Genomic DNA, 23,714 nt, shown 5'->3' on the forward strand with positions numbered 1-23,714 from the left:
CACACACACACACACACCACAGTCAGAGTACAGAACACACACACACACACACACACACCAGTCAGAGTACAGAACACACACACACACCAGTCAGAGTACAGAACACACACACACACACACCACAGTCAGAGTACAGAACACACACACACACACACACACACCAGTCAGAGTACAGAACACACACACACACCAGTCAGAGTACAGAACACACACACACACACACCACAGTCAGAGTACAGAACACACACACACACACACACACCAGTCAGAGTACAGAACACACACACACACACACCACAGTCAGAGTACAGAACACACACACACACACACACACACACACACACACCAGTCAGAGTACAGAACACACACACACACCAGTCAGAGTACAGAACACACACACACACACACCACAGTCAGAGTACAGAACACACACACACACACACACACACACACACCAGTCAGAGTACAGAACACACACACACACACACACACACACACCACAGTCAGAGTACAGAACACACACACACACACACACCACAGTCAGAGTACAGAACACACACACACACACACACACACACACCACAGTCAGAGTACAGAACACACACACACACACACACACACACCACAGTCAGAGTACAGAACACACACACACACACACACACCAGTCAGAGTACAGAACACACACACACACACACCACAGTCAGAGTACAGAACACACACACACACACACCAGTCAGAGTACAGAACACACACACACACACACCAGTCAGAGTACAGAACACACACACACACACACCACAGTCAGAGTACAGAACACACACACACACACACCACAGTCAGAGTACAGAACACACACACACACACACACACACACCAGTCAGAGTACAGAACACACACACACACACACCAGTCAGAGTACAGAACACACACACACACACACCAGTCAGAGTACAGAACACACACACACACACACCACAGTCAGAGTACAGAACACACACACACACACACCACAGTCAGAGTACAGAACACACACACACACACACACACACACCAGTCAGAGTACAGAACACACACACACACACCACAGTCAGAGTACAGAACACACACACACACACACACACACACCAGTCAGAGTACAGAACACACACACACACACACCAGTCAGAGTACAGAACACACACACACACACACCACAGTCAGAGTACAGAACACACACACACACACACCAGTCAGAGTACAGAACACACACACACACACACACACACACCAGTCAGAGTACAGAACACACACACACACACCAGTCAGAGTGCAGAATACACACACACACCAGTCAGAGTACAGAACACACACACACACACACACCACAGTCAGAGTACAGAACACACACACACACCAGTCAGAGTACAGAACACACACACACACCAGTCAGAGTACAGAACACACACACACACACCACAGTCAGAGTACAGAACACACACACACACACACCACAGTCAGAGTACAGAACACACACACACACCACAGTCAGAGTACAGAACACACACACACACACACACACCACAGTCAGAGTACAGAACACACACACACACACACACACACACCACAGTCAGAGTACAGAACACACACACACACCAGTCAGAGTACAGAACACACACACACACACACACACACACCACAGTCAGAGTACAGAACACACACACACACACACACACACCACAGTCAGAGTACAGAACACACACACACACACACACCAGTCAGAGTACAGAACACACACACACACACACACACACACCACAGTCAGAGTACAGAACACACACACACACACCAGTCAGAGTGCAGAATACACACACACACCAGTCAGAGTACAGAACACACACACACACACACACCACAGTCAGAGTACAGAACACACACACACACCAGTCAGAGTACAGAACACACACACACACCAGTCAGAGTACAGAACACACACACACACACACCACAGTCAGAGTACAGAACACACACACACACCACAGTCAGAGTACAGAACACACACACACACACACACACACCACAGTCAGAGTACAGAACACACACACACACACACACACACACCACAGTCAGAGTACAGAACACACACACACACCAGTCAGAGTACAGAACACACACACACACACACACACACACCACAGTCAGAGTACAGAACACACACACACACACACACACACACACACCACAGTCAGAGTACAGAACACACACACACACACACACCAGTCAGAGTACAGAACACACACACACACACACACACACACCACAGTCAGAGTACAGAACACACACACACACACACACACACCACAGTCAGAGTACAGAACACACACACACACACACACACACACCACAGTCAGAGTACAGAACACACACACACACCACAGTCAGAGTACAGAACACACACACACACACACACACACACCACAGTCAGAGTACAGAACACACACACACACCACAGTCAGAGTACAGAACACACACACACACACACACACACCACAGTCAGAGTACAGAACACACACACACACACACACACACCACAGTCAGAGTACAGAACACACACACACACACACACACACACCACAGTCAGAGTACAGAACACACACACACACCAGTCAGAGTACAGAACACACACACACACACACACACACACCACAGTCAGAGTACAGAACACACACACACACACACACACACACACACCACAGTCAGAGTACAGAACACACACACACACACACACCAGTCAGAGTACAGAACACACACACACACACACACACACACCACAGTCAGAGTACAGAACACACACACACACACACACACACACACACCACAGTCAGAGTACAGAACATAATCATAATCAAACAGACAATCACACACATTCTCTAACACACACACACATGAAACCGACGATCGCACACACACTTCTATCTGTGGTGTTGTGTTATAGTGACAGCAGTTGTTGACAGATCGAGGCTCCACGGCTCCCTCTAGTGGCAGCAGACACACACACACACACACACTCACCCGAGCGTTGACCAGTGACCAGCACATGCTACTGGTGTCCAGCTTGTGAATGTCGTTGGAGAAACAGTCGGCCTGAGAACACAAACACACACGTATCAAACACACTGAACTTTAGCAGTGAAGCTCATCACGGAAGACACACACACACACACACACACACACACACACACACCAGCTGCTCATATCCACCGAAGATGAACATGGCTTTTCCCAGAACGCAGGCCGAGTGTCCGTCTCTGGCGCCCGGAACCGTTCCCGAGATCTTGGGAGTGAACCATCGGTGCTGATCTGAGAACAGAACAACCGTTACAGGAGAAACACACAACCGGAGCCAGTGACACACACACACACCATCGGTGCTGATCTGAGAACAGAACAACCGTTACAGGCGACGGTCAGCTATAATGAGTGTTCTGCGCCCGCGTGTCATGAGCCAACCGTCTATTTCTGCAGATATATTAGTCTATATTCGTCATTCAGAAGGAAAACCGACCAACACCGGCTGCAGACACACACACCGTAAATAAAGCAGCACGTTTTTACTGTTTTGAATATCACTCCTGTAAACACTTTCTTTATTCCACTCCGCTCATGTTAATATTGAAATATTCGCAGAGGAACACTCCGGTAAGAAGACGTAACATACGAACAGCCTTCTATCTTTACCGTTTGGGCTTCTCTGCTTGATGTTTTGCGTTTATTCTTGTGCACTGACTCTTTCACTAAGCTGAACAGCCAATCAGAGTTCTCTCTTTCCCCAACGGCCCGACGCCGATTCAACATGTCGAATCGCGCGAAACAAAGCCGACTATTTTCAGCCAACGGCACGGAACCGTGCGCATCACACCGAGGAAACCTAGTCGGCCGACGCACTAAATCTGCCAGACGGCCGACCGTCGGCTTGGTGTGTTCCGGAGTTTACACTGATGCTGCTAATCTGAGAAACTGAGTGAGTCTGATTGAGTCTGAGTGAGTCTGATTGAGTCTGAGTGAGTCTGAGTGCGTCAGAGTGAGTCAGAGTGAGTCAGAGTGACTCTGAGTGAGTCAGCGTGAGTCTGAGTGAGTCAGAGTGAGTCTGAGTGAGTCAGAGTGAGTCTGAGTGAGTCAGAGTGAGTCTGAGTGAGTCAGAGTGACTCTGAGTGAGTCAGAGTGAGTCTGAGTGAGTCAGAGTGACTCTGAGTGAGTCAGAGTGAGTCTGAGTGAGTCTGAGTGAGTCAGCGTGAGTCTGAGTGAGTCAGAGTGAGTCTGAGTGAGTCAGAGTGAGTCTGAGTGAGTCAGAGTGAGTCAGAGTGACTCTGAGTGAGTCAGAGTGACTCTGATTGAGTCAGAGTGAGTCTGAGTGAGTCTGAGTGAGTCAGAGTGAGTCAGAGTGAGTCAGAGTGAGTCTAAGTGAGTCAGAGTGAGTCTGAGTGATACAAAGTGAGTCTGATTGAGTCAGAGTGAGTCTGAGTGAGTCAGAGTGAGTCTGAGTGCGTCTGAGTGAGTCAGAGTGAGTCAGAGTGCGTCTGAGTGAGTCTGAGTGAGTCTGAGTGAGTCAGAGTGAGTCTGAGTGAGTCAGAGTGAGTCAGAGTGACTCAGAGTGAGTCAGAGTGAGTCTGAGTGAGTCAGCGTGAGTCTGAGTGAGTCTGAGTGAGTCAGAGTGCGTCTGAGTGAGTCTGAGTGAGTCAGCGTGAGTCTGAGTGAGTCTGAGTGAGTCTGAGTGAGTCTGAGTGAGTCTGAGTGAGTCAGAGTGAGTCTGAGTGAGTCTGAGTGCGTCTGAGTGAGTCAGAGTGAGTCTGAGTGAGTCAGAGTGAGTCAGAGTGAGTCTGAGTGAGTCTGAGTGAGTCAGAGTGAGTCAGAGTGAGTCTGAGTGAGTCAGCGTGAGTCTGATTGAGTCAGAGTGAGTCTGAGTGAGTCAGAGTGAGTCTGAGTGAGTCAGAGTGAGTCTGAGTGAGTCAGAGTGAGTCAGAGTGAGTCTGATTGAGTCCGAGTGAGTCAGCGTGAGTCTGAGTGAGTCTGAGTGAGTCAGAGTGCGTCTGAGTGAGTCTGAGTGAGTCTGAGTGAGTCTGAGTGAGTCTGAGTGAGTCTGAGTGCGTCTGAGTGAGTCTGAGTGAGTCTGAGTGCGTCTGAGTGAGTCTGAGTGCGTCTGAGTGAGTGAGTGCGTCTGAGTGAGTCAGAGTGAGTCAGAGTGAGTCTGAGTGAGTCAGAGTGAGTCAGAGTGAGTCAGAGTGAGTCTGAGTGCGTCTGAGTGAGTCTGAGTGAGTCTGCGTGCGTCTGAGTGCGTCTGAGTGAGTCTGAGTGAGTCTGCGTGCGTCTGAGTGCGTCTGAGTGAGTCAGAGTGAGTCTGAGTGCGTCTGAGTGAGTCTGAGTGAGTCTGAGTGCGTCTGAGTGAGTCTGAGTGCGTCTGAGTGAGTCAGAGTGAGTCTGAGTGCGTCTGAGTGAGTCTGAGTGCGTCTGAGTGCGTCTGAGTGAGTCAGAGTGAGTCAGAGTGAGTCTGCGTGCGTCTGAGTGAGTCTGCGTGCGTCTGAGTGCGTCTGAGTGAGTCAGAGTGAGTCTGAGTGCGTCTGAGTGAGTCTGAGTGAGTCTGAGTGCGTCTGAGTGAGTCTGAGTGAGTCTGAGTGCGTCTGAGTGCGTCTGAGTGAGTCTGAGTGCGTCTGAGTGCGTCTGAGTGCGTCTGCGTGCGTCTGAGTGCGTCTGAGTGCGTCTGCGTGCGTCTGAGTGCGTCTGAGTGAGTCAGAGTGAGTCTGAGTGCGTCTGAGTGAGTCTGAGTGAGTCTGAGTGCGTCTGAGTGAGTCTGAGTGCGTCTGAGTGCGTCTGAGTGAGTCAGCGTGAGTCTGATTGAGTCAGAGTGAGTCTGAGTGAGTCAGAGTGAGTCTGAGTGAGTCAGAGTGAGTCAGAGTGAGTCTGAGTGAGTCTGATTGAGTCAGAGTGAGTCAGCGTGAGTCAGAGTGAGTCTGAGTGAGTCTGAGTGCGTCAGAGTGCGTCTGAGTGAGTCTGATTGAGTCAGAGTGAGTCAGAGTGAGTCAGAGTGCGTCAGAGTGAGTCAGAGTGAGTCTGAGTGAGTCAGAGTGAGTCTGAGTGAGTCAGAGTGAGTCTGAGTGAGTCAGAGTGAGTCAGAGTGAGTCTGATTGAGTCTGATTGAGTCAGAGTGAGTCAGAGTGAGTCTGAGTGAGTCAGAGTGAGTCTGAGTGAGTCAGAGTGAGTCTGAGTGAGTCAGAGTGAGTCAGAGTGAGTCTGATTGAGTCAGAGTGAGTCTGAGTGCGTCAGAGTGCGTCTGAGTGAGTCAGAGTGAGTCTGAGTGAGTCAGAGTGAGTCAGAGTGAGTCTGATTGAGTCAGAGTGAGTCTGAGTGCGTCAGAGTGCGTCTGAGTGAGTCTGATTGAGTCAGAGTGAGTCAGAGTGCGTCAGAGTGAGTCTGAGTGACTCAGAGTGAGTCTGAGTGAGTCTGAGTGAGTCAGCGTGAACTTGTGTGAGCGCCACCTACTGACGTCGAAGGCGTACAGCACATTACACGCCCCCTCTGTGTCGTTCCTGCCGCCCCAGATGAAGATGGTCTCGTCCAGCAGGACAGCGGTGTGACCGTAGCGCATGTAGGGAACCTCGCGAGTGTGCTCTCGTCCTCCGGTGCGCACCGGCGGCAGCTTCGTCCAGCGCAGAGACACTGCCGACACACACACACACAAGTGAGACGCTCACAGACACACATCAAAAACACACACAAACAAATAAACACACAAGACGCTCGCAGACAAACACACAAAAGACGCTCAAATTCGAAACCAGCAAACCTCAAAAACATCATTCAGTTTAACTCGATTCAACTTTATTTGTATAGCACTTTCACTAATACATTGTTTCGCAGCATCTCCACACGAAACGCAGTAACACTTTACAATAAGGTCAATTAGTTTACATGAGCTAATGTATTAACTATCATGAGCTAACAATGAGCAGTACATTTGTTACAACATTTAAATGTTACTTCATAAAAATCCAGCTGTTGGAATAATGTACGGGTTTGTCCCTCACCGGTGTTGAAGACGTGCACGTCGATCTGCCTGAGCGTGTCGTAGTCTTCCCCCGAGCAGTACCCGCCGAACGAGTACACCTTGTGCCCGACCGCCACCGCCGCATGGTTGACCCGCCGCGGGCCGCCCTCCAGGTGCACCGTCCAGCGTAACATCCCACGCCTAGACCTCCATCAGCCCAATCAGCAGCCGCATCACTGCTCTGTCAGCGGCCAATCAGAGGACAGCTGGGGGGGGGGGGGGGTCAAAAAAATGAATATTAGATCATTATTTAATCACCCTCAAGTTATCCTCGGTGTATATGACTTTCTTCTTTCAGACGAGTGCAATCAGAGTTATGTCAAACAATGTCCTGGGCTGACTCCTTTATAATGGCAGTGAATGGCGGCATGTGTTTGGAAGTCCATAAAAGTGTCCATCATAAGAGAGAGAGAGAGACACAGATTACACACACAGACAGAGAGAGAGAGAGAGAGAGAGAGAGAGAGAGAGAGAGAGATCTAAGATACTAAGATAAGAGAGACTTTTCTGCCCAGATTTGAAACCTTGATCCCATCATTCTGTGAACTGAGTGACACTGAGGAAATGTCCTTCTTACTCGGAGCACATGATAGCACAGCTGCACTAGCGGCTAAATACTTGCTGGCTGTTCATAATGCTAGAGACAGCTAATTCTCTAAAGTGACCCAATGTATTTATTTATTTCTTAGGATAGACTGTGTTTATTAATCTATTTATTTCTATGCCACATATGACATGATCTATACATATATGTTTTGATTGATTGTTTTATTTATAGATAATATGTTGATGCTTTGGCAACACTGTTACACAATCATGCTAATAAAGCTAATTTGAAATTGAAAATTGAGGGATACACACAGATACTCAGCCACACATCTGTCATTATCGTGAGCTACGAAAGACATATATCCAGTATTATGGATCTGGCTGCACTGACACTGTAAGATGAGAACAGAACTTGATCTGGATAATTCTCTCCTGTAAAGCTGCTTTAATCATCAATATCACTGGATAAAGTCAATAAAGCCTGATATGTGTGTGTGAAGAACCGACGCATCAGATTCAGTCTCTGCCACTGCCCAGGACAAATATATAATCATATCTCTGACGGCACATGCCAGAATATATTTAGAGAAACACAACAGCTCATCATCATCATCCTCATCATCATCCTCACAGGACACACGGCTGCGTCTCAAACACACACTGCCGGTGGAGCCCTTCTGAGAACACCAGAGGATGACCTCTAACCTTTAAATGACAGATTATTAATAGAAACACAGTTAATCGTTTCACTCTACTCTTTATAACAATGACATTTAATTTCTTGAAGGTTTGCCAGATTAAACAGCACAATTTCAGAAAATCAACAGATTTAAACTGCATTAGATCACAGTATGTCCATTATGTGTGTGTATGAGGTATATATTTTTTGCTGGGACATCAGAATTAATGGTAGTAAAACAAATGATACATGTGCCTGTTTTTATCCCGCGTATTAGAGTATTTCGTTCAGTAAAACTGATTTTAATTTTATAAAATAATTCAACATGGAGTTAATCATCTGTAAATGCAGTGCTAGCACGATTAGCACTGTCAAATCAACTTGTCCACACAAACAGCTCAAACCATCAGATCAAAATATTCCTTTCACCAAAACCGCATTTCTCTTTTAGCATAAAATCGAAAGATGACATTCAGATGAAAGACAATAATTAATCAGTCCGGTATCAAGGGTCATTATTAGCCGCTCCGGCTAACCGGGCTAAAGCGAGCTAACCCCTCAGAGCCCGAGCACAGATCACACACACCGGATATGCTGAGGATGACCTGCGCAGAATAAGTTGTGTATCGAGATGATCAATTACAGAAATTACACATGAATGTGGTGTTAATAAAAGCTGATTCTGTTGAGCAAAATTTCTCCTCTCTTACCTTCTGTGTGCTAATGTTCAAAATAATGATATGAACGAGCTCTGGCGCCCTCTGCAGACACACACTCTCTCTCACTCTCTCTCTCTCTCTCTCTCTCTCTCTCTCTCTCTCTCTCTCTCTCTCTCTCTCTCTCTCTCTCTCTCTCTCTCTCTCTCAATTCAAAATGTACTTTATTGGCATGACAATTGTTTCAATGTATTGCCAAAGCATTTCTAAGCATTTGTTTGTTGTTTTTTTACAATGAAACCCTCTTTCTCTTAAATAAGATTCCATAGAGAAGAAACGGGGTTTGAGTATCTTGTTTTTCTCCGTTTTAATGTTGGTTCCGACAGCTATTCTTTGTAATGTTTTGTTTGAACCATACACTTGTTTGAACGTTCAGTTTACGGCGTGGAACAACACATTTACAACACAACGATACGTATTAAAAATAACAGAATATAAAAGAATAGTTGAATAAAACACTTCCGACAGCTGTTTTTTTATGCTTATAAACAAACAAAGATGACAATCATAGCACATAGCATACAAATCTGTTACAAAATTGCAAACATATCTGTACAAAATATGACAACAATATGTACAGAGTCATCTTAACACAAATGTATGACTATCTGAAACCAAAAAGAAGAGGAAAATAAATAAATAAAATGAGGGTCAAGATATTCTATACAAAATTTAGTGTAGGTCTAACCAAATTAAAGTCATTACAAAATAAAAGTGTTTTTATTGCTTCCTTATTTACTGAGGATGAGATGGTGTTAAGGAACATTTCAAACTCTTTCAAAAAAAACTATAAAGATTGGTTTATTTTTGGAGAAATTACATTTATGGATATAGAATTTCCCAATAAAATAAATTAAATTGGTAACAAAGCAAGCTTTTTTTTATCGGCATCAAAGTCAAAGTATCCAAAAATGATGTCTTTACTGATATATCTTGCTGGATATTATCTTTAATAAACTTGCCAATACTTTCCCATAGTTGTTTAGTATAGATAAGCAGTTGTGAACTTAGCAAAATGAGCATCTTGTGTCAATATTACTTTTATATTTAATCATGAAATATTTAGCAGGGTCAAATGTATTTATTATTTTGAAGGATACTTCTTTTACTTTATTTGTTAAAAAATATTTTTGTGGTAAGGACCAGATCTTTTCCCAATTTAATTTTTTAAATAATCTACTCCAGTATGAAATTACAGGAGAAACAGAGACTATCTGCAAGAAAGAGGGATCTAACTTTATTATTTCTATCTTTTTTTTCCTGAAAAACATATTTTACCAATTGGAGTTTTATCTGGCTCAGGAAGAGTATTAATTATTGTAAGAGAGTAAGGACAATTTTTAAAGAGGATACAGATCCCTGTTGGTATAAATCCCATAACAATAGCAAATTCTTTGGGAGTAACTGGTATATTGTATTCTGAAAGAAACTCTGTGTATGTCATTAAGAAACCTTGATTGTTAAAAGCTGACGAACTAAAATTAAACCGTTAATAAACCAAATATCATAAAATAAAGATCTATTTTTATACAAGATATATTGATTATTCCAAATGTGTGTTTATGTGTTATATATTAAAGCCCATGCCAAAAGTACAAATTAATAACGATATAGCTTCATTCTTTTCTTAGACTATTACAAAGCGTTTGATACTATAGAACACAATTTTCTATTTCAAGCACTTAAAAAATTTGGATTTGGTGACTGATTTTGTAAGATGGTGAAAATGTTGTATTTAAATGGAAATATTTCTATTAAACTGAAAAACAGTACTTCTCCCAGATTTTTCCTTGATCGTGGTGTTCGACATGTCCAGTGTCTCCTTTGTTTTTAATTGCAGTACAATTTCTTAATTTGCATATTATTTGTATATGCAACCAAAAAGGCATAATTGTTGGAACTACAAATTGAATCATTAGTCAGTTAGCTGCTGACGCAGCGCTGTTTTTAGAAGAGTCTTCTCAAATCCCTATAGCCCTAAATATCCTTCAGTCATTTTCTAAAGCTTCCTGTCCGAGTCTGAAGATCTCATGCACAGCTGCACTACTTCCTGAACTTAAGCCAGCTCCTTGTTTCCTGTCTGCCATTATTGGACGAACTTGATTAATTCAGGTGTGTCTGATTATTGTTGCCGTGACTACTGAGCTCAGGCTGGATTAATCAATTTGGCCAATAATGGCAGACAGGAAACAAAGGAGCTGGCTTAAGTTCAGGAAGTAGTGCAGCTGTGCATAAAGCCAATTATTTCCCATTAAAAAAATTGTAGTGTTTCCACAATAAACGGTATAGCTGTTAAAAGCTCTGTTAAATATCTTGGTATAGAAATAACTAAAGATATAAATAGATGTGCAACAAATTTAACTCTGATTATTGATGAAACAAAGAAAAAACTGAACTGCTGGCTTCAAAGAGAGCTGTCTATTAAAGGAAGAATTTTGCTCACCAAGGCTGAGAGGCTTTTCACTTCATCTCTGTATGTTGATAAGACCACAGCTAAAGTGATTGATAGAGTCCTGACAGATTTCGTCTGGAAAAATAAAATCCACTATATGAAGAAATCGGTGATTCTAAACTATTATAACAGAGAGAGGTGGATTAAATTTGATTGATTTTAACTCTTTAAATTATACTTTCAAAATAAATTGGCTTAATAGGTAGACTCCATCTGGAATATCTTCCCACAACAATTGTTTTCACATATTGGGGGGGGGGGGGGGGGGTTGAGATTTTTATTGATGTGCAATTACAACATTTCTAAAATTTCCATCAAATTTTTATTTTTTATTTTTTTATTAAACATTTACTTACAGTGAAAACAGTGAAAGGTTTTGAAAACCACAAACAAGAGCCAGAGGTTCAAGGATTGATACATATTACATTACATTGGAATTTAACGAGAAAGACAAAAAATATAAATAAATAAAATAATAATAACTTAAACAGAAAATAATATTATATATATATACACACATACTATCTCTTTTTATACAAACACATCAAAAAATGAGCATACATTCAAAGTTTTAGTAGCCTTTTGGTTACAAGAGGTAGATAAAGTTCTGATATAAATCTTAACATCTTCTTGAAAGTGAGAAAAATTTGGGGTAACTTTCATAGTTTTACATTTGTGGATAAAATATTTTGCAAGCAAAATAATTAAGTTGCAAAGAAAAAAAATATTCTCATATTGCTTCTCAAATATGAAAAACCCAAATAGAACATATTTGAAGTAAAGCACAAAGTCTTTATATATATAATTTACAATGAATTGGCAAATGTCTTGCCAAAGTTGTCTGGTATGACCACAGTACCAAAAAAGATGTAAGATAGTCTCTTCTGAATCACAAAAAGTACAGTTTACATCTATACTTTAAATTTTGACACTATGAACGTTTTGACAGGATAATATTGATGAATAAGCTTAAAAGAAATCTCTTTGACCTTATTTAGGGAGAGTCCAAACCTTCTTCCATGAAATATCTTCCACTAACGCGTTCCATTTTGGAATAACATGAGGAGTAGAGACACAATCATTGAGAACGAGAAGACGGATACCTCTATTATTTTTTAGAGTCGATTTAAAACATATCTTACCTACATACGTGTCTGCCGGGTCTGGGAGAGGTTAGGTATCCCATCAAACTTTCACATTTCCGACAGCTGTTGTCATGACACGTGCGCCGGATCGTGTGACGTCAGCGCGTACGTCACCGAACCGGATGTTGATATAAAGTCTGGCGAAAGCGCAGAAAGGAAACAGCAGTGCGAGCTGTACGGAAATAAATAAACACTCGATCTAAATCTGCTGGTAAGAGTTTTAATCATTCTAACCAGTAAACGGCCAGATTTGTTTTTATTTTGGCCATCAATCGCCATAACCGTTTTCAAGCTCATCTGATCATGTTGTTGTTGTTATTGTGTGACGCTGAGCGACAGACGAGAGAGAGAGATATTGTTCTACTTACATTTTTCATTTTTTATTTATTTATTTTATGTGTCTATTATGATTGGAAATGCTTGGCAATACATTGAAGTAGTTGTCACGCCAATAAAGCACATTTGAATTAAAGAGAGAGAGAGAGAGAGAGAGAGGTTGTGTGTGTAAATAAACGATCTATTTATGCCGCATGATATGACATGATCTATACATATATGTTTTGTTTGTTTGATTGTTTTATTATTTATATATCATGTTGATGCTTTGGCAACATTGTGTTACACAGTCATCGAGTCATGCTAATAAAGCTAATTTGAAATTGAAAATTGAGAAGTGACATGCAGAAGAGAGAGATATTGAGGGAGAGAGAGGGGGGGTTACTGAAGAAGAGAGAGAGAGATGTGAAGATGAGAGAGACGACACGCATGAAATCGTTTAGGCAAGGCACTGTGGCTGAATACTGCCGTTATATCGGTGCTCGTCTCTCCTCACAGGTGTGTGTGTGTGTGTGTGTGTGTGTGTGTGTGTGTGTGTGTTGCAGGAATCATGGGCCGGATCTTCTTGGATCACATCGGTGGGACGCGCTTGTTTTCCTGCGCGAACTGTGACACGATCCTGACGAACCGCTCAGAGCTGATCTCAACCCGCTTTACTGGAGCCACAGGGAGAGCCTTCCTCTTCAACAAGGCATGTGTACACACACACACACACACACGTGTGTGTGTGTGTGTGTGAGGCTAGCATGTACAGTTTGTGTGTGTGTAGCATGTACAGAGTGAATAGCAGCGGTCCTACTACTGAGCCTTGGGTCTAGCATACAGGTTGTTGATTAGATGAATTAACGAGTTTGCAAAATTCTTCCTCTCCTATAGCAGCAAATGAGACAAATCCTTCCTCAGGGAGACAACAACACACCCCCTGATAGTAGACAGTTGCATAGTTATAATTTTGTCCCTGATATTATCAATCTTATAAGTGAAGAAGTTCATAAAGTCATTACTGCTGTGTCGCTTGAAGCTTCTTCTCCGTTAGTTTAGCCACTGTTTCATAGGATTATAGATTAGGAAACCCGGATTACCTCTAGTTTAGTTTTCTTCAAGATGTGCTCCGTGTTTCTGGCTGACGGGTGTGTGTGTGTGTGTGTCCTCAGGTGGTGAACCTGCAGTACAGTGAGGTGCAGGACCGCGTGATGTTGACCGGCAGACACATGGTTCGGGACGTGAGCTGTAAGAACTGCAACAGTAAGCTGGGCTGGATCTACGAGTTCGCCACAGAGGACAGCCAGCGCTATAAAGAGGGTCGAGTCATCCTGGAGCGAGCGCTGGTGCGGGAGAGCGAGGGCTTCGAGGAGCACGTGCCTTCAGACGCCTCCTGAGTCACGTGACCTCCGTCAGCCCGGGCACGTGATCACATGACCTTCATCAGCCCAGTCACGTGACCTCCGTCAGCCCGCCTCCTCACAGAGAAACATGATTTTATCTAAATAGATTTGCAAATAAACACGCATTTGACGCTGAAAAATCTCCTCTTCAATTGGCTGCAAGTACAGAGAGGCTCATGAAGGAGTGTGAATCGTAATACTCTGACAGAAATCCATAAGCTCATGTTTGACGCATCTTTCCTCTCTGTGCTTGAGCCATTGACGGCTTCGTACTATAGTGTGTCTATGCCATTATTGCTCTTGTTTCAGGGTCAGGCTCCGTGTCTTCAGCTCAGTTATTCTCAGTGAACGTTATGCAACACATTTTGCAGATTAGTAGATTAACAAACTGATTATAGTTCAATAATGAGTTTTCTCCCCATCTTTCAAAGCTCTTGATGTTATGATAGGATGAACCTGCAGTTTCACTCGCGCTTGTAGAACAGACGGAGAAAAGCATCAAACGTTTTGGGGAATGATTGACGAATCTCGTTGCTCTGATTGTTTTCCTGGATCTCTGTGGATCGTGTGTTTCATGTGTTCACTAAAGCACAACCTGAGCTGAAGACACAGGAAAACCACAGCAATGCCAGCACACACACATCTCGCTTCTGCTGTGGGGATCACGTCAGTTTCCTTGATGGTTCACGGATGGCCCAGTGCGGTGAGGAGTGCGATGGCTAATGTAACTCCTCCTCATGTGTGCGCGCTGCCGTCGAGAGCTCCACGGACCGGTTCAGGATTGCTGACTGGAGGGATTGGGAGCTTCTCCTCTGGGTGAACTGGTTTCTGTCAGTGCTGTGATCGAGGCATTGCTCTGAGTGAAATGTATAAACACGTGTGTAACGGTTCCTGACGCATCAGCCTGTTCTCCATCACACACTCCCGAAAGATCCCGCCTTTGTTCGAGATGAATAGTTGTAGTTCAGTTGCTTTTTCCTCAGTTCAGCATCAGAGGAGCGTTGAGTTACTGAGGCGATTACTGGCTCGTTCACGGCCGGATTTGTTCCTAAAGCTCCTCAGTTCTGCCGCAGTCTGAAACTTTATTGTTCTGTAATTCTCAGCAAATTCCTCACACGCTTATGATCGTTTCTCTCCAGTGTTCGTTTGTGATGTAAAAGTGTGACCAGCGAGACCGTTTTCTGCTTCTCTCTATTTATCCTTTCATTAAAGCATTTTCTGTTTATGATGTTTGTTCATGTCTGATGTTTCTAATCTGAAAGTGAGGCTGTGAGGGATAGACTTACCGTGTTTCCAACGGCATCCGCTGTAAAAAGCTGAATAAAGCTCCTAGATTACTGACAATTTTCCACAGCTTACATTGTCGGGAGTTTTTTGTCTACTAAATTTCTTGGAAAGATATTTTTCCAGTGTTTCATGAGCAGAACAATCTGAAAACACATTAAATAACAGTACAGCCCATTGAAGAGATGCAAGTCTATCCCTCACAGCCTCGCTTTCATTCTCATTAAAAATCAAAGATGGCGCTGCCGTGAATAAGGCGTATAATGTGCAGTTTTACTGGATCTGGATCTGGTGTGACCGCCACAGTGCACACATCTCTCCTTCGCATAGAGTTGATCAGCTTGTGGATCGGGCCTGTGTGGGGATGGTCCTCTTCAGAGTTGCTGGATATCTGATGGACCGGGAACACGCTGACGCATACGCCGATCCAGAGCAGGACGAACACGTAGGGTTGGGTATCGTTTGAATTTGAACGATTCTGATTCCGATTCCTTGTTTCGATTCCGGATCCTGACGATTCTTGATTCCGATTCTTCTAAGAGGCAGGGTCAAAAAAGTTTAGCTAACCTTGCTAATCAACGGCCTTTCTGAAGGAAATACTCCTTCTGTCACAAATACTCCTTTAGTCACAAATTTTGCATTTTGCCGAGATTTCGTTATTTTTAGAAAAGTGAAGCCACACTTTGGATCGCCGACGTAAGCTACTCATGTTCGACTCGCGTGGTTATGCCAACACTTCCGGTAGATGCTTCTTCGTTGGTGTTGTTCAGCGGTTTCTTCTTCCGCTCGGCGGACTGTGAATATCGAAACTAGGAATCGAAATTTTAACTTTTGAACGATTCCGGGAAAAACAAAAAGTTAGTCCCGATTCCAATCGATACTCGATTCTCGATACCCAACCCTACGAACACGCTCAGCGGGTGACGAGCGACGAGCTTCCCTGAGACGATTCTGGACTGTTTGTGCAGAAACTCTTTGGTTCTGGAAACCGGTTCATGCAGCCGCTTGTGTCCGGCTGGTCTCAGACGATCTGGATCAGTTGCGGAGGTTTGACAGAGCAAGCTGGAACAGTCCAGTCTGGATAAAACAACACATGGACAAGGAGTTGTGTAGCTCTGCTAGGAAGGGCCTGCAGATCCTCCTAATGTTGAGCGAGGCCCATCTGCAGGACCGGGCAGTTCCAGCAATGAGGTCTGTGAAGTTCCACTGATCATCTGATCAACCCCAGGGTTCCCAGCTGACCTTGATGGAGTTATGGATGATGAGCCGAGCTGAATGGAGGAGTTGTGATGAAGAGTTGGGTTGGCCGGGATCACGCGTAGTTCTGTCTTCGCAAGGTTGAGGTGAAGGTGGTGGTCCTTGATCCAGCCAGAGATGTCCGTCAGGCAGGCTGAGAAACGGGCAGGTACCGTCGGATCATCAGGCTGGAACGAGAGGTAGAGTTGTGTGTCATCAGCGAAGCAATGATAGGAAAAGCCATGTTTCTGAATCACAGATCCTAGTGATGTCATGTAGACGGGGGTCCCAGCACTGAGCCCTGAGGCACCCCAGGAGAGAGATTTTGTGTACATAGAAAAAGTCTTAGATCTTGGAGTTCAGCTCATGAAGAATCGGGGCAAGAACCAAAGTGTCGCGTTTATAATTTTGTTCAGGCTATGATGTCAGACTGGGGAATACGTCCCGTCCCGAAGCTGAAGATGAAGCTGTGTGTTGGGCTTCTCCAGCAGAGGGCAGTGAAGCTCAGTGTTGTTCTTCTGCAGTCGACTTCATCCAACAGCCCAGAGGATCATCTTCAGTTCTGTGTGTGTGTGTGTGTGTGTGTGTGTGTGTGTGTGTGTGTGTGTGTGTGTGTGTGTGTATTAACTAGAGCTGACGGAAAGGTTTTTGTCTTACATCTACTGTAATTCAAGCCCTGCTCACGTACACTGGAACAAAACCTCATTTCTGCGGGTCAAACACGTGTTTACTGACAAACAAATCAGATCAACAGAAAAACACACCAGTATGTAAAAAGAAACTGCTTCTTAAACTTAAAAATAAAGGTTCAAAAAGAGGTTTCCATAGAAGAACCGTTTTTGGTTCCCCAAAGAACCTTTCAGCAGCATCAATGGTTCCAGAGAAGAACATTTAACACTTAATATGAAATACCATATTATGGATGTTGGCATCACTGTTTCCAGCAGAATTTCATTATAGATGATATAATTTAATAATAGATTATCTTTTCAAGGGAGCTGACTTCAGCTGAACAACAGACGAAATGCTGTTTATCACTGTAAAGCTGAATCTTGAACATTGAAATTATCCATTGCACAAAAGTTTCTTCAGATTATTCAAATGTATTTCACAAAACGTCTCTTTTAAGGACTGATCGCTGAAAGGATCTTTGGGGAACCAAATGGTTCTTCAAAAAACCCTTTTTGGAACCTTTAATAAAATAAAATAAAAATTCTAAAACTAATCAACCTTTTGTGGAATAAAGAAAGACTCGATGAGAAAGATAGCGCACGTGCGAGTTGTTTTGAGGACACGAGAGAGAATAAGATGAAGCTCATAAGATCGAGAGGTTTTATGATCAGAGATGAAAGCTGTCAGTCAGCAGACTCTTATCGCGCTCATGTAATCAGATGAGTTATTATCCGACTGTTTCTACAGTGAGCACGTAGAGCCATAACCCCGCTGACCTGCACGGAACTCACTAACTAACGCTTAAACAGCAGGAAAGAAACCCGCTGGGTGAGTGTGTGTGTGTGTGTGTGTGTGTGTGCGCGCGTGTCCAAAGGTGACAGTGAGAGGAATCCAGCAACACAACAGCGCGCGCTGAATCGGTGTCAGGAAAACTGCCAACTCATGCGCGTCAGCGCGAGACTCCAGGTGATGAGCAGAGACGAGCTCACCATCACACACACACACACACCTGCATCTCACACACTTGAACGCACGCGAAAGACGAGCGCACCTGCGTCTCACACACATTCGGCTCGACCATGGGCCGCTACAGCGGGAAGACGTGCCGCCTGATCCTGATGCTCGTCATCACCGTGGTCTTCTTCGTGGCCGAGATCGTGGCGGGTTACATGGGAAACTCCATCGCGCTCGTGTCCGACTCCTTCAACATGCTGTCGGATATACTGTCGCTGTGCGTCGGGCTGACGGCGGCGCGTGTGTCGCGACGCGCGGGCTCGGGGCGCTTCACCTACGGCATGAGCCGCGCGGAGGTGGTGGGCGCGTTGGCCAACGCGGTGTTCCTCGCGGCGCTCTGCTTCTCCGTGTCCATGGAGTCGCTGAAGAGGCTCGCTTTGCCGCAGGCGATCGATGACCCAACGCTGGTGCTGATCGTGGGCGCGCTCGGGCTCGCGGTGAACGTGCTCGGGCTCCTGGTGTTCCAGGACTACCGGTGCCTGTGCGCGGCGCTGCGGAAGGACGCGGGGAAGTCGAGCAAAGAGGACGGGGACGATGCTGAGGAAGAAGCAGGTGCTCATCATCACAACGCTTCATAGTGTGTGTGTGAGAGGGAGAGAGATAGAGTGTGTGTATGCGTGTGAGAGTGAGGGAGAGAGATGGCGTGTGTGTGTGTGTGTGTGTGTGTGTGTGTGTGTGATGAGAGTTGTTGTAAACAGATCATGCATGAATTACTACAGTATTGACTGTTTTCTTGTACTGTGAACTAATAATCTGTAATGAAAGAGGCCATTCACACTGGAACAGAATGCGTTACTAGAATAAAGTTCTTTAGTTCTAGGAAAAATCTGGTTCTAAAGTTAAACTTTTAGCTTGGTTTATACTTGCCAGAAGGTGCCAGTGACAAAAATGACGTCATCGCGGAGTGGGCGGTCGTGCGCGAGACCCCATTTCGCATGGTGGTGTGCACTTTCCGCGCGGCCCCGCTTCCGAAGAGATGCGCGACTTCGAGCCGAATCTGGCCAAGCACGTTCTCATCACACGGCACCCAGTTTGTGCGTCTAAATTAATTAGGACACTACAATAAGGCCATTTAATAAAAAATAAAGGTCCATGTTCTATAACCATGTTCATAAAACTAAATAAAAAATGTAAAGTAGCCCCAGAGCGCCCCGTCTACAGAGAGCCTGGCCGCTCCCTATTGAGTCCTATTGTACCAAAGTTTGGTTGTAGTTCCAGCAGAGTTCCACTGGGGGCGATCGCCCATGAGTGCTAAATCTATGGAGCAAGACGGCTAAATTTGTCTCTTTCACCTAAATGCCGTTGAGAAATCTCAGATTTGATTGGTAGGAACATGGTAGGAAGTTGAATGAAGCGGGACCAGAATGTTAAGAACTTTGGTCTTACAAAAACTGTTCTAGCACGTATTTACCTGTGTCAGCTGCCTCGAGAGAAAAGAAAGTGCAGAGCGCGAAAGCACCAAAGTGACTGAAGGATTGCCGTAAAGCAGCGTCTCTGGTCGTAAGATGTGTATGACGTCATTGACATTTTAAAAGACTTTTTAAAGCAAATAAGTGAAAAAATCTAACACTCAACAATGTGTCATTTCTTTGCATCTCATTTCGCATACAGCATTCAAATTATTAGACTAAAATTGAGTGAGAGCTCCATAGACCTCCATTCAATCTGCACTTGTCCTGTGAGCGCCCTCATATGGATATGAGTGGAACTGCAACCAGTTAAGAAGCCGCAAGTTTACTGAGAGTGGAAGTTTCTCTGGTAGCCTTAACCCTAACGCTAACCCTAGATTACAATTACTCGAGGCGATTCTTTCGTTTCAAAGAATAGTACAACGGCGGCGCATCAAGTTCAAACACCTTGTTCGTTTGTGGAGGCTCGCGCTGCGGAGACAAGGCTTCTCTGCGCAGGTTTACAGCGAAAAACACTCTTAATCCATGACTTCTGACCGTCCAGCTGTGATGTTTGACCCTCAGAACCAAACATGGATCTTCAGTTCTGCACTCCACACTTGTCCATTATCCGTCCACAGGCCTCCAGGACCAGAAGGCTGAGCGAGAAGGTCCTCCTCTGAACATCCGAGGTGAGCCTCCTTTATTTGAGTGTTAGGCTAGTGCTGGCGGGATACCAGTTCATACCGAATACCGGTGTTTATTTTTGTAATTATATGACATTTTTAAAATACAGCTCTCGCCTCTCTGGGGGTCAGTGTTGGGGGGTCAGTGTTGGGGGGTCAGTGTCGTCTCTCTGGGGGTCAGTGTTGGGGGGTCAGTGTTGGGGGGTCAGCGTTGTCTTCAGTGTCGTCTCTCGTCTCTCTGCAGGTGTTCTTCTGCACGTGTTGAATGACGCTCTGGGGTCAGTGGTGGTGGTCGTGGCGTCGGCTCTGTTCTACGTGTGGCCCCTGGCCCCCGAGAGCCCGTGTAACTGGCAGTGTTACGTGGACCCCAGTCTGACCCTCATCATGGTGGCCATCATCATGTCCTCCGCCGTTCCACTGGTCAAAGAAACTGCTGGAATCCTGTTGCAGATGAGTCCGGCTGACCTGCAGCTGAGCCCCATCCGTGAGTTCACCAGCACACACACACACACACACACACACACACACACACACTGATGAGTCCGGCTGACCTGCAGCTGAGCCCCATCCGTGAGTTCACCAGCACACACACACACACACACACTGGAGAATCACTACACACACACACACACACACACAGCACTAACAGAGATAAAGCTTTAAAAGGGTTTTTTTTTTTCAATTAATGAACCATTTCTGGTAGAAACGTAGAAACGCTTCTGGAACAAGAACAGATGTGGGCGGGGCTTGATTGTGTCTGTGGGGAATTGATTGGATTGTTGTGGTTTGCTATTGGCTGATCTCTTGTGAGTGACAGGTTATAGCCCCGCCCACATCATCAGAGAAGAGAAGCTGCAAGACAAACTGATTCTGATTCAAGATGACCAGGAACAGGAGTTTAAAACACTGATAAATAATTACGAATAAACACGAGATATCCGATAAATGTCCGTTGTGGTTCATACTGAAAAGCTTCTGAGTCATGACGCTTGTTTTTGTGTGTGTGTCCCAGTGGAGAGTGTGTGCAAACTCCCCGGCGTGACGAGCGTGCACGAGGCTCACGTGTGGGAGCTGGCTAAAGGGCGTAACGTGGCGACGCTGCATGTGCGAGTGTGTCCGGAGCTGGCGGATCTGAGCTGGGCGGCGGGCCGGGTCGGGCTCCACGGACAGATCCTGCAGCTCTTCCACCGGGCCGGGGTCCACAGCGTGACGGTGCAGCTGGAGCGGGCCGAGGGGGACGCGGACCCCGGACACTGCAGCGGAGTGTGTGTGTCGCCCGCCTGCGTGAAGCTCTCCTGCTGTCCGGCCGGCGCAGTGAGTGTGTGTGACGGAAACCCCTCCTCGCCCTCGGGGGACGTGGCTGTTGACATGCTGAACGCTGGACCCGCCCTGCTGAGAGACACACACACACACAGCCCCAACACACCTGACAAGTGTGCCGAAAGCACCAAGTTTTAAAGCTAAAAATCTGTTTTTTCAAGAGCGTGAAGATGTTTTAGTCTGAGACTGAATCCCAGCCGGATCTGTGATATTCTGCAGGACACAAAAGAGTGTTTAAAGGGATAGTTCACCCTAAAAAGAAAACTAGCCCATGATTTACTGTCCCTCAAGCCATCCTAGGTGTACATGACATTCTTCTTCCAGACGAACACAATCTTATCTGTGTGTGTGCCGTTATAACGGCAGTGATCGTCCGTGTCTGTTTCAAATTCCATAAAAGTGTATCTGTCCATCATCAGTGCGTAAATCATGGGCTAATTTTAATTTCTGGGAGAACTATCCCTTCACGTCTCCGCACGTCTGTGCCTTTCAGACTTCTGGGTCGTTTTCTTCGTTTGAGTCGTTAAACACGACATGCTGTTCAACGGTGCCTGACTGAAACTGCTGCTTATGTATTGTGTGAATGAGTGAATCTCTCGACGTCCAGCTCACAGTTCAGCCCAAGATAAAGAGATCCGGTAACACTTTATTTTACGTTATCATTGTGATGTTACATGCACAAACTATAAATTATGCATAATTACGTGCAACTAACCCTCAAACATCCTAACCCTAATGTAAGCACATGTAGTTGCTTAATATTACTCAGTACTTAAATATATAATTACATCAGAACAACGATGCCTTAAAATAAAGTGTAACCAAAGATTACTTTTGCTTACAGACAATCAAGCAAAATTCCCATGACTGTAATATGAGAAATTAATATGTAAATTAATTTGTGATATAATAATTCCATATGCGATATAAAACTATTATAAATCTTGACGCATTACAGTTGTGCTTCATTGCTGTAATGCAACAAATCTGTAGATCCTTATTTTTGGGGTTAAATTAGACCTGGACATTTTTTCATGAGATTCACAACAAAATCAGCGTATTTCTTATTATTATTTATCGTTTCTTTTCTCATAGTAATCTTCATAACTGTTTGCTAATTCAGGGAAACACAGAATTAACTGATATTTACATGTTCTGATGTAAATCATAGTGTTGTGTGTGTGTGTGTGAGCGAGACAATCGAATGTAAACTGAATACACTAATAGGAATCATTGTGATTAAATTATGATTTAGCCTGGAAATGATTTGTGAACTGAGTTTTCATGAGTCTATTTACTGAGCTGAAGATTCACCTGATGATGGTCTGCAAAACATCTGTGATTGGACGAGAGTTTCATGACGTCACAGGAACAGAGAGATATAGCACTAGAGGGCAGCAGACACACACACACACACACACAAGTCTCTCACACACACAGACGTAGATTAACACCAGTCATGTGACAGTCAGATGAAGCACTTCTCTACTTTATGCCAGTTATTTTTTAACATTTATTACAGAAACACGGTTAAGATAGGCTGGGAAACCCAGACAACTTCCGGCAAATGAATGGTCTGGTTTTAGCCAGGCTACGGTTAAGATCATTACAGATGAAGACAGCGACTATTAAAAATGGAAGAGGTTGAAGGTGTCACTCTTTCCATGGTGTGTGTGTGTGTGTGTGTGTGTGTGTGTGTGTGTGTGTGTGTGTCACACGAACTCTGCAATCCAGAGAAACAATTAAAACTTCCAGGAAGCAGAAGCATCAGAACAAA

At 44.7% G+C, this 23,714-nt stretch overlaps 3 protein-coding genes across 5 annotated transcripts in view; 2 read left to right on the forward strand and 1 right to left on the reverse strand.

Annotated features, from left to right (window-relative positions):
- Positions 1-12,698, reverse strand: part of klhdc3 (kelch domain containing 3) — a 43,872-nt gene extending 31,174 nt beyond the window's left edge. The window contains exons 1-5 of one of the 2 annotated variants that reach the window (XM_089116694.1): positions 12,614-12,698; positions 7,056-7,281; positions 6,511-6,687; positions 3,221-3,336; positions 3,049-3,120 (exon numbers count right to left, since the gene is read on the reverse strand). In XM_089116694.1, coding sequence (XP_088972820.1) covers positions 3,049-3,120; positions 3,221-3,336; positions 6,511-6,687; positions 7,056-7,209 — 519 coding nt within the window. In that variant the 5' untranslated portion in view covers positions 7,210-7,281; positions 12,614-12,698. Of the gene's footprint in view, positions 1-3,048; positions 3,121-3,220; positions 3,337-6,510; positions 6,688-7,055; positions 7,282-9,013; positions 9,134-12,613 lie in introns of those variants that run through there. The other variant, XM_089116693.1, reaches the window with a different exon arrangement.
- A 3-nt stretch (positions 12,699-12,701) lies between these two features.
- Positions 12,702-15,565, forward strand: ypel5 (yippee-like 5). 2 transcript variants are annotated; one of them, XM_039648580.2, is made up of 3 exons: positions 12,702-12,827; positions 13,498-13,643; positions 14,107-15,565. In XM_039648580.2, the coding sequence occupies exons 2-3, from the start codon at positions 13,503-13,505 to the stop codon at positions 14,329-14,331; spliced, it is 366 nt and encodes a 121-aa protein (XP_039504514.1). In that variant the 5' UTR covers positions 12,702-12,827; positions 13,498-13,502; the 3' UTR covers positions 14,332-15,565. The 2 variants fall into 2 exon arrangements, with proteins under 2 accessions (XP_039504514.1, XP_039504513.1); XM_039648579.2 differs by lacking the exon at positions 12,702-12,827 and having other exon boundaries at positions 13,454-13,643.
- A 2,587-nt stretch (positions 15,566-18,152) lies between these two features.
- On the forward strand, positions 18,153-23,213 carry slc30a10 (solute carrier family 30 member 10). The gene is made up of 4 exons (XM_039648573.2): positions 18,153-19,095; positions 20,573-20,623; positions 20,862-21,101; positions 21,630-23,213. Exons 1-4 carry the CDS (start codon positions 18,609-18,611, stop codon positions 22,073-22,075), a joined length of 1,224 nt encoding a protein of 407 aa, XP_039504507.2. The 5' UTR covers positions 18,153-18,608; the 3' UTR covers positions 22,076-23,213.
- Positions 23,214-23,714: the final 501 nt, after the last annotated feature.

The sequence above is a fragment of the Pimephales promelas genome, chromosome 11 (genome assembly GCF_988280905.1).
Source record: "Pimephales promelas chromosome 11, fPimPro1.hap1.1, whole genome shotgun sequence".
NCBI lineage: Eukaryota > Metazoa > Chordata > Actinopteri > Cypriniformes > Leuciscidae > Pimephales > Pimephales promelas.